We start from the raw sequence: 11,525 nt of genomic DNA on the forward strand, positions 1-11,525 counted from the left end.
GAAATAGAGAGGCAAATACCTTGATAGTATATCTTATCACTAACACGTCGATGTGTTAAGGCAGTAAATAAAAGGACGGCGCTTTTATACTTAGGTAATGAATGCTCTTCCGGATTCAGCCACTAGAAGGGCATGATCTGGAACGTAACCTAGAGGTTTCTTCTCCACGCCCACTGTACTTGCAAGGCTGATGCAACTGGCTGTACACAGCTTACAGAACCCACCCATAACTGTACAATAAATGAATGCTGCCACCGTCATTGGTTAGACGTTTAGCGACTCTCTCAGTCTTATTGGTCACTTCGCATGTCATTATCATAGTCGGTTTTTGGTGTGGAAATCATGTTAACGCTGTTACAACTGTAACTCTGTTGAACTATATGTTTGGCGGCGACATTGGAAAAGGAAACCATTTATACATTCGTCGCAACACCCGTAAGTTTGATTCGTCTGTCAAATATTTAGGCTACTTCGTTGCAGGAAGCTGTCGCCATTGCTTCAACTGTGTCATAACGGCATGTATTGTGATTCCATTTGTTATCAGGAAGTAACTACTGTTTACTGTAAATTATACATATTCTTTGTTGTTTACACAGGGCGGGTGTATTTGCGTATAGATTTGTCTCTTGATATTACCAGTGTCCTTTTTTCTTCACAGCAACAACAGAAACTTCAGAATGAGCGTGGGGTTCATCGGAGCGGGTCAGTTGGCCCATGCCTTGGTGAAGGGATTCAGCGCTGCAGGTAACCATCTAAGCATTGTTTTTAATAGTTGGCAGATCCGACCCGCTTGTTTACAGCTGCACTAGGGTCGGACAGCATTCATGTGTATATTAAGACACTGCAGAGCTGGAGCGAGATATGGCTCGGAAAACATACCTCAATCCAGAAACACGTTTTTACTCTGAATGTTCCAATTATCCCAACTCGTACACAGAGAATATTGAACGACTGCTCGTTGTTAGCAGTCATTCAATCTTCTCTTTATAACAGGACAATTTGGAGTACAGCACATTTCTCATCCTTGAATTGAGGTACTATCTCAAGCTGGCTCCACCACATCTTAATATACACAGGAATGCTGTCCAGTCATGTGTGCATACATTCTATTGGGTGGTCTGTAACCCACTACCCTGCAGGTCATATCTGCTGGCTATGCTTTGAGGAGCATGAGCCATTTCATATTGTCAAATATGAAGTTTGAACCTCCAAATGTTTAGCTGGTCTGATGCTGGTTAAGCTAGTCTAGCTGGTTATGCTTGTTTACCAGCATGGTCTGGAGATGGTTTTACTGGTGACCAGCCTTCGCTGTGTTTTGGACACTGGTGACCAGCCTTCGCTGTGTTTTGGACACTGGTGACCAGCCTTCGCTGTTATAGTTTTTTTTTTTACTATGACCAGCCTTATTTCTTTTAGGACACTTTTGACCAGCCTTCAGTTTGTGTTTTGGTCACTGGTGACCAGCCTTTTATTTTGTTTTTTTGGACACTGGTGACCAGCCTTTGGACACTGGTGACCAGCCTGGCTGTGTTTTGGACACTGGTGACCAGCCTTGGCGCTGTGTTTTGGACACTGGTGACCAGCCTGGCCACCAGTGTTTTGGCAACCAGGGTTTCCCAGTTGATTTTTCCCCTCTCCCATCCCTGCAGGTGTCATTGCCACACAGAGGATCACTGCCAGCTCCCCAGACACAGATCTTCCCACAGTGTCTGGACTGCGGGTGAGTAGAATGGATCAGTCATTGGGGTGCGCTGGATGTTTGTGGGAATAGGTTTCCTCAGTTACAGCATATCTATTACCATCTCACATCGGCTGCACTCAAATGAAATCCCACACACACAAGCGAGATACAGAGAGAAAGAAAGACGGAGCGAGAAAAAGGCACATAATACATTTGTTCATTTAAGTTATATTTAAGAAACGCTGTCATACTGAGGGGTAACGATCAACACTGTCTGTGCTCTTCTACACAGAAAATGGGTGTCAATCTCACGACCAGCAACAAGGAGGTGGTGAACAAGAGTGACGTTCTGTTTCTGGCTGTCAAACCACACATCATCCCCTTCGTGTTGGATGAGATCGGACCGGACATTGAGGACCGCCACCTCATTGTGTCCTGTGCAGCTGGTGTCACCATCAGCTCCATTGAGAAGGTCAGTTTGGAGTCCAGTGGAAGTTGACTTTAGCTAGAGCTTTCTCTCTCTACTTATTTACAGATCTTTAGACATGTTTTGCAACAGAAAACGGAAGATTGACAAAAATACAAAATCAAGATGGATTCAAACTGTGAAATCCAATTAAAGTTGACTTTAGCTAGTGCTTTGTCTCTAGCTTTCTCTCTCCTCAGTACTGAACTACGGATCTGGGTCGTGTTCATTAGAGCACAGAACAGAACGTTTTGCAACAGAACTGAAATGTATATTTCTTATTGAACTCACTGGTTTTCTTACGATTGGTGCCTATTGAACAAGCCCCTGATATGATTGGATAGGTGAAAGCATTCTGGTGGAATCCTGCTTTGAAATAACTTGTTCCATCCTGTCAGATCAATGATGCTACAGCCCTCTGTTATAGCCTAACCTGAGGCTTCCAGTAAATTGCATTTCCTTGATTCCTCGTGTTCTCTCTCATCGTCCTCAAAACCCATTGGATGAGGTCAGAAGTCCCTCTCCTCTCCCTGGGAGAATCTCAATTGAAGGAGGTGAGAGGACGCAAGAAATCAATGAAATGCCATTGAGACTACCGTGCTCTGGTCTCACATAGCCCTAGGACATAGCAACTTCCGGCTGCTACAACATGAATCGCCCTTCCATTCTGTTCCCACTGAAAATACCTCAGCCCTCTGTCCTGATACTGGGAAAGCTGCCACACACTGCAATCTGATGAACAGTCATGCGCTCTCACAAGACACGGACAAATAGAGAATCAGGATAGATTCATACTGTGATATTTGAGAGAACCAGACCACAAAACAGCGAAATCAAGCTTTTTGTAATGCCGGAAAGGTCTTGGTTTAAAACGTTGCACAATAAAACTGGGGAAGCGTTCAACTGGTTGTGGGTATCTTATCTTTCTATATTGTCTTTTACTTTTGTACGCTGCACCTGCAAGTTACTGGATGTGCCGAATACACTACTTCTAAACTCAAATCTACCTTCCATACTGTAGTTCCGTAGCTCAGTGGTATTTGTCGTTAACTTAACCCTTGTCGTAGTGACATTTACATGACATTTTAGTCCGTTAGCAGACACTCTTATCCAGAGCAGTTTCCAGTCAGTGTGCGAGTGGTATGTTCAAAACAACCGTAAGCTGTAATTCTGCAGTAGTAGGTTGACATTGAAAAGGTAAAAGAGGAGACTAGACTTCTAGGATCTGGTGGAAGTAAATGTTTTAATACAGAGCTTTGTGTTACAAGTGGTCATGTGAAAAAGGCCAATAGCAAGGTGGCTGAAAAGGCATGGCTCAAAGGCAAATGATTCTTCTGAGTGTCAGCATTATATAGTCATTCTGAATGCTGTATACATGTGCATGCATCATTAGACTTTGGTTGATATGAACCTGATACAACTTTCATTTGAACATGGTAACAGTGAGACATCTGCTACTTTCGGTACATAGAGAGAGTTTCAGCAGTTTGAGACTGTTCAAGGTTGGATTGTCACGAGATGAGGCCTCTGAGAATTCTGTGTCCTGTGTAATCTGGGGCACAGAGAATGATGGAAAACACTTGCCTACTTTTAGAGCATGTTGAAGTTGTGAGTCATTAGGTAGGTTATTTCTGATATGATTGTAAGCAAAGATGAGTAAGGATATACACTACATGTCCAAATGTATGTGGGCACCTGCTTGTCGAACATCGCATTCCAAAATCACCAGTATTAATATGGAGTTGATTTTCCCCCACAGATTTGTCCATCGGACTGCCAGATGGTGAAGCGTGATGTATCACTCCAGAGAACGCGTCTCCACTGCTCCAGAGTCCAATGGCGGCGAGCTTTAAACCACACTAGTCGACACTTGGCATTGTGCATGGTGATCTTAGGCTTGTGTGCGTGCGGCTGCTCGGCTATGGAAACGCATTTCATGACACTCCCGTCGAACAGTTCTTGTGCTGACGTTTCTTCCAGAGGCAGTTTGGAACTCGTTAGTGAGTGTTGCAACCGAGGACAGAGGATTTTTACACGCTACTCGTTTCAGCACTCGGTGGTCCCGTTCTATGAGCTTGTGTGGCCTACCACTTTGCGGTTGAGCCGTTGTTGCTCCTAGACATTTCCACTTCATAATAACAGCACTTGCAGTTGACCGGGGCAACACTAGCAGGGCAGAAATGTGACGAACTGACTTGTTGGAAAGGACTGAGCTATCCGGTACGCGCCATTCTACTGCCAATGTTTCTCTGTGGTGCTTGTATGGCTGTGTGCTCGACTTTATACACCTGTCAGCAACGGGTGTGGCTGAAATAGCTGAATCCACTCATTTGAAGGGGTGTCCACATACTTGTATCTGGGTTGGCCCCCACACAACTACATATCCAAGTCATTGCAAGTAAAAAATAAAAAAATAAAAACGTATTCCGGCCCCCCGTGTGGCGCAGTGGTCTAAGGCACTGCATCGTAGTGCGCGCTGACCAGGTCGCTAGGTGTGCGGTGTTTCCTCCGACACATTGGTGCGGCTGGCTTCCGGGTTGGATGTGCGCTGTGTTAAGAAGCAGAGCAGTTGGGTTGTGTTTCGGAGGACGCATGGCTCTCGACCTTCGCCTCTCCCGAGCCCGTACGGGAGTTGTAGCGATGAGACAAGACAGTAACTACTAACAAGTGGATACCACGAAATTGGGGAGAAAAAGTGGGTAAAAAAAGGAAGTTTCACTGCAGATTCCGTTTTCATGAAGCGTTCCCTCATGTTTCTATCAAGTAAGCTTAACTTCATTGTTATTCTCCCCCTGCCCTTTGCAGAAGCTGCTCCAGTACCGCCCGTTCCCCAAGGTGATGCGATGCATGACCAACACCCCGGTGGTGGTTCGGGAGGGAGCCACGGTCTACGCCACGGGTACCCACGCCGAGCTAGAGGACGGGAGGCTGCTGGAGCAGCTGATGGCCAGTGTGGGCTACTGCACGGAGGTGGAGGAGGACCTGATCGATGCCGTCACCGGACTCAGTGGCAGTGGACCTGCCTATGTGAGTGGTTATGTTATTGTAGTTTCTATTTTACATTTACTATCAAAAAAGCTCTGAAGGCCAAGAGGCCGACATGCTTTAATAAACTGATTAAAAGGGATACAGTACGAGCGGGAGTAGTGTGAAGGTTTCTCCTTTCTTTTAAGATACCACATTATACCCACGCACCTGCAACAAGATAATTGTGCGTTGCATGTCTGCCACTGTAACTGAGGTGGTTCAGTAAACCCCACTTGTGGGATGACTGACCTCTCCTGACACCAGAAGACTAGCTCCCCAAGCTAATGCCTAGGTTAGCCCAGTGGGTTACAACCATACCTTTGGGTTGTAAAGCTATTTTAGCTCATTATTTTCATGATCGACCATGCAAGTAATTGGTTTTAAGAACTGGACCGTGCCTAGCTCCTAGGAGAACACCTACTATGCCCGCTTAAACTACTGGCTGGCTAGTCATTTCTGTTAACTCTTTTCTCTATTGTATAATCTCTAGAGCCCATTTTGAACTGTGTTTTTATACATGTGATGTGTGTGCATATGATAAGTGTGTGTTCGTCTTTGTCTCCCTATAGGCATTTACAGCTGTGGAAGCGCTTGCTGACGGGGGGGTGAAAATGGGTCTGCCCAGGAGACTGGCTATACGGCTTGGAGCACAGGCCCTGCTGGTGAGAACATCATCTACATGCATTCTCTATGAACGTCTAGTCCTGAATAAGTCTTGGTCCCAGTCTCTGTAACATTATACTCCTTGTACACATTGTCATTTGCCAAAGAGACTGTTCATATTTGAAGAAAGACCATTCAGTCATTAATGAGCTTGAGGAGATCAGAGGATCTGATCCTGATTCCATAACTCCCACAGATATCTTTGGCAAATGACACCGAGTACAATGAGGGGAATGTAAATGCTGAACAGAGACTAACAATCAGGCAAGCCCTGAATATAATCTCAGTCAGAAATCTCCTTTGAGGACTGCTTGTGAATGTTTTCTTTTTTTATTATACATCAGATTTTGATCTGGAAACATCTTGACAGAAATCTATTGCATCAATGTGGAGAGTTCTTCTCTTGAGTTTGACATCATATAACCATGAGCCTTGTAAATGTTTGCTTGACTGTAGAGTGTAGCGTATTGAAGCAACCTTGGTATACCTAGCAACCTTGGTATACCTAGCAACCTTTGTATACCTAGCAACCTTGGTATACCTAGCAACCTTGGTATACCTAGCAACCTTGGTATACCTAGCAACCTCGTCAATGGGTTTGGATCTCTGTGTAACAGTTAAGATGTGTTACTGTCGCTCACAGGGACCCGGGTTCCAGTTCCCCGGTCGAGGCTACGCCCAAATTCACCACAGTATGATCATGTCTCTATTTTGTCTTTCCCGTAGGGAGCAGCCAAAATGCTGTTGGACTCGGAGCAGCACCCTGGCCAGCTGAAGGACAACGTTTGCTCCCCAGGGGGCGCCACCATTCACGCCCTGCACGTCATGGAGAGTGGGGGCTTCCGCGCCCTGCTCATCAACGCTGTGGAGGCCTCCTGCATTAGGACCAGGTAGGCTGGGCACCACTCTACAGACGGACAGTTTCCTGGACTAAAAAGCACTTCCAAATGGGAAAATCTCCATAGAAAATGCTTTTTAGTCCAGGACTAGGCTAAGTCTGTGTCCTGGAAATCAAACCGGAATGTGCAGATAGAAATCTGCGTGGTAGAGTAGACATGATCCCCTGTCGTGAAGAATAAAGAACTATGTCAAGTCTGTGTTACATTTCTATCTGCAACATTCAATATGTTGGATCTTGGTGGATAAGCCCTGGCTGGTGGTATGGTGAGGCCAGTAAGGTCTCTGGACACAGCATTTAACAAAATGTGGCTTTTCGATATAACCACATAAGACTGATGTAGCACTATGTCAGCTAGGCTATGGGTCGGGTTTCCCGAACCCAGATTCAACCAACCTACAGGCACTTTTATTTTTAGATTCTCCATTGAGTGTGCTTTTAGTCCCGGACTGGTCTAAATCTGGGTTCAGGGAACCAGACATATGTTTTGTGTAAAAATAATAATCATTTGAATGTTTGTGTTTAATGTCTGTGTCATAATGCTCTGTTGTATGGCTGGATGCTATAGTTTAGACAGCAGAGGGTGCTAGATGCATATGTCTGAACTATTTGTAACTAACAGATAGTAGACACACTCCATGAGCAAAGTCCCATCTCTTTTAAATTATGTGGCTCAAACGGGAGTGTCAGTGTGTGAATATTTGACTTGAGGTCACTCGGGATCTGTTAAGAGTAAAAGGTAGTGTACATTTATTTTGTTTCTTTCAATCAGGGAGCTCCAGTTCTTGGCTGACCAGGAGAAGATCTCTCCTGCGGCCATCAAGAAGACTACGCTGGACAAGGTTCTGCAGCAGCCAGGGGTGGGAACAGGGGTGGGCGTCCGGACGGGATCTGGGATCAGCCTGTTCAACAGCAGCAACCCCAGGCATAAGAAGTAATTGAACTGAGTGGCTCTGATCACAGAACAGGGGTGAATTCATTAGTGCATTGCAGACCATATCAAAACATTTTGCAACAAAAACAAGTTTCTTAGCGGACAAGTTCAGGTAGTTCCTCCCTGTTTCGGTCTTTTTGCTTCCTAGTGATACGCCCCAGGTAGAGACCCTCAAAAGAATGAAATGCTGCTGAACATATTATTTCAACCCTAAAACATTTGTTATGGTTATAACATGCCAGCTGAGAGGAGGGGCATAAATGACATCTTCATAAATGTGAGGATAAACTTAAAGCAGCAATAGAGGATGTAGGGTGAAGGGACACTCCTCCTGCTCTCCTTCCATGTTCACTGACTAGAAACATCTGGACAGGTAAAAGCAAGTTCCTAATAGATATTATGGCTTCCACCTGTCCAGTGTTGTCATACCAGTGCAGATGAAGGAGAAAAGCGGAAGGAGGTGACTGGGGGAAGAAGACTAACATAGACAGTTAAGATGGACCAACATGGTGATGAGCAACAGGTCACAATTCCTTTACATTTTAGCCATTTAGCAGATGCTCTTATCCAGAGCAACTTACAGGTGCAATTATGGTCAAGTACCTTGCTCAAGGGCACGTGAACAGATTTTTCACCTAGTCGGCTCTGGACTCGAACCAGGTATCTATCGTTTACTGTTGGAACGTACTTAACCTCTAGGTTACCTGCCGCCCACTCCCTTTCAGTAGAAACACAGAGACAGATGTGGAGTTGGATGTCTTATGTGCTTAGCTATCTATAGCTTCTGTTTCATAGACTGTGTGCCTATATGTTCCGTTAGACAGATTGTTAGGTCATACATTATGTACAGTGTTACTGGAACTATTTTGGTCTGTTGCTAAACAGCAAAGGTCCCTGTTTTCTATTGTTGTTTATCTCTTCATTTTCTGGCTATTTTCTTTGCTTGATTGCGAGATGATATTACAGCTTTAGTATGTTAATCATTTTAGCCTGACTGAGGGTGTTGTAGAAGGAGCAACACTGTTTAGACACCACAACAAAATGGGAAATCTATTTAACTTTTCTTTATCCAGATTTGTCTTGTTGATGTATATCTTCTTTATAATAGACTTGTTCAGGATGGTAGGAGTCATTAATGTTACACACACATAGATATCTATCTACACTGAACAAAAATATAAACGGAACATGCAACAATGTCAACGATTTTAGCGTTACAGTTCATATGAGGAAATCATTCAATTAAAATCGATTTATTAGGCCCTAATCTATGGATTTTAAATGACTGAGAATACAGATATGCATCTGTTTGACAAAGATGCCTGAATAAAAATGGGCCTTAATAAAAATGGGCCTTAATAAAAAAAAATGGGCCTTAATAAAAATGGGCCTCAGGATCTCATGGTATTTTTGTTTGTTCAAATTGCCATCGATAAAATGCAAATGTCTTTGTTGTTCGTAGTTTATGCCTACCCATACCATAACCAGGGTCGCCACCATGGGGCACTGTTCACAATGATGACATCAGCAAGCCACTCGCCCACATGACGCCATACACATGGTCTGCAGTTGTGAGGCAGGTTGGATGTACTGCCAAATTCTCTAAAACGACAGTAGAGAAATGAACATTAAATTCTCTGGCAACAGCTCTGGTGCAGATTCCTGCAGTCAGCATACCAATTTGCAGCTCTCTCAAACTTAACCTCTGGCATTGTGTTATGTGACAACTACATGGCCTTTTGTCCCCAGCACAAGGTACACCTGTATAAGGATCATGCTGTTTAATCAGCTTCTTGATATGTCACACCTGTCAGGTGGAGGGATTATCTTGGCAAAGGAGAAATGCTCACTAACAGTGATGTAAACAAATTTTTGCACAACGTTTGAGAGAAATAAGCATTTGTGCATATGGAGCATTTCTGTGATTTTTTTTTTCAGTTCATGGAACACTTTACATGCTGCTTTTATATTTCTGTTCAGTGTAGATGAATCTCCTTTGCAAGATAGACTTGCTACACACAACACATGTGAGAGACTTGTTCAAGATGGTAGCAATCATTGTTACACATACACAGTAGGTAGACTACAGTATTTTACATAAGACATTTTACGTTCAGCCCTTTTACATATTTGACTGGCATATCACTGTTTACAAGGTGGAAGTGGTACTATTAGGCCAATACAAAGTGAAATACATGAATATGCTGAATGTGTAAGAGTTTATATATTTTGTTCACAAAATATGTAAAGTCTAGCTAGATCTGTTTTATTAAACATTATTTCCAAAACTTTCATGATTAATTAAATTATTTAAACTATTTTTCTGTAGCCTGTGTGCATATATGGGTGATTTTGCAAATACTGGCCTTTTTGTGTCTCAGGGTTAGATTAAGATAAAATGTTAATTTAGATTATTTTCTTTTCACATTGAGACTATAACCTAAACTTTTTCTTTCAGCTTTCAATATTCTTTTTTATTTTATAAAGCATTTCATGTCTGGACTTCATTGTTTTACACTGTTTTTGTCCAGTCTCACACCCAGGCTTTTGACATTCTACTATGCATTACACTTACAAAGTCTTGATAATTAGAAAATATTTAATGCACCGGTTTAAAAAAAGAGTTAAATGAATGGAAACTATATACAGTGCCTTCAGAAAGTATTCTGACCCCTTTTTCCACATTTTGTTCCACATTTTGTTACGTTACAGCCTTCTATAATGGATTTTTTTGATTTCTTATCTCAGCAATCTACACACAATACCCCACAATGATAAAGCGAAAAACAGTTTTTAGACATTTTTGCAAATAAATAAAATACAGAAATACCTTATTTATGTAGGTATTCAGACCCTTTGCTATGAGACTTGAAAGTGAGCTCAGGTGCATCCTGTTTCCATTGATTATCCTTGAGACGGTCCTACAACTTGATTGGAGTCCACCTGTGGTCAATTCAATTGATTGGACATGATTTGGAAAGGTACACACGTGTGTCTATATCCCACAGTTGACAGTGCAAGTCAGAGCAAAAACCAAGCCGTGAGGTTGAAGGAATTGTCTGTCGAGTGCTGAGACAGATTTGTGTTGAGGCACAGATCTGGGGAAGGGTACCAAAACAATTCTGCATCATTGACGGTCCCCAAGAATACAGTAGCCTCCATCATTCTTAAAAGGAAAAGGTTTGGAACCACCAAGACTCTTTCTAGTGCTGGCTGCCCGGGGAAAAGGGCCTTGGTCAAGGAGGTTGCCAAGAACCCGATTGGTCACTGTGACAGAGCTCTAAAGTTCCTCTGTGGAGATGGTAGAACCTTCCAGAAGGACAACCATCTCTGCAGCCACTCTTCAGTAAAAGGCACATGACAACCCGCTTGGAGTTTGCCAAAAGGCACCTAAAGACTCCCAGACCATGAGAAACAAGATTCTCTGGTCTGATGAAACCAAGATTTAACTCTTTGGCCTGAGGGCCAAGTGTCACATCTGGAGGAAACCTGGCACCATCCCTACGGCGAAGCATGGTGGTGACGGCATCATGCTGCGGGGATTTGGGAATTTCAGCAACACCCGTTGCTAAAAGGTATATAAAATTGAACACAGCCATGCAATCTCCATAGACAAACATTGGCAGTGGAATGGCCCGTACTGAGGAGCTCAGTGACCTTCAACTTAGCACTGTCATAGGGTGCCACATTTTCCAACAAGTCAGTTTGTCAAATTTCTACCCTGCTAGAGCTGCCCCGGTCAACTGTACGTGCTGTTATTATTAAGTGGAAATGTTTAGGAGCAACAATGGCTCAGCCACGAAGAGGCACACACGCTCACAGAATGGGATCTCCAAGTGCTGAAGCATGTAGCAAG

The 11,525-nt window shown here is 43.5% G+C and overlaps 1 protein-coding gene across 2 annotated transcripts; it reads left to right on the top strand.

The window, feature by feature from the left end:
- The first annotated feature begins 274 nt into the window (after positions 1–274).
- Positions 275–9,989, top strand: LOC124018947 (pyrroline-5-carboxylate reductase 1, mitochondrial-like). Of its 2 annotated transcripts, none has more exons than XM_046334275.1 (8): positions 275–435; positions 659–744; positions 1,650–1,720; positions 1,974–2,153; positions 4,953–5,174; positions 5,744–5,836; positions 6,564–6,727; positions 7,508–9,989. In XM_046334275.1, the coding sequence occupies exons 2-8, from the start codon at positions 678–680 to the stop codon at positions 7,671–7,673; spliced, it is 963 nt and encodes a 320-aa protein (XP_046190231.1). In that variant the 5' UTR covers positions 275–435; positions 659–677; the 3' UTR covers positions 7,674–9,989. The 2 variants fall into 2 exon arrangements, with proteins under 2 accessions (XP_046190231.1, XP_046190232.1); XM_046334276.1 differs by lacking the exon at positions 275–435 and adding an exon at positions 529–547.
- Positions 9,990–11,525: the final 1,536 nt, after the last annotated feature.

The sequence above is a fragment of the Oncorhynchus gorbuscha genome, unplaced genomic scaffold (assembly GCF_021184085.1).
Source record: "Oncorhynchus gorbuscha isolate QuinsamMale2020 ecotype Even-year unplaced genomic scaffold, OgorEven_v1.0 Un_scaffold_591, whole genome shotgun sequence".
Lineage (NCBI taxonomy): Eukaryota > Metazoa > Chordata > Actinopteri > Salmoniformes > Salmonidae > Oncorhynchus > Oncorhynchus gorbuscha.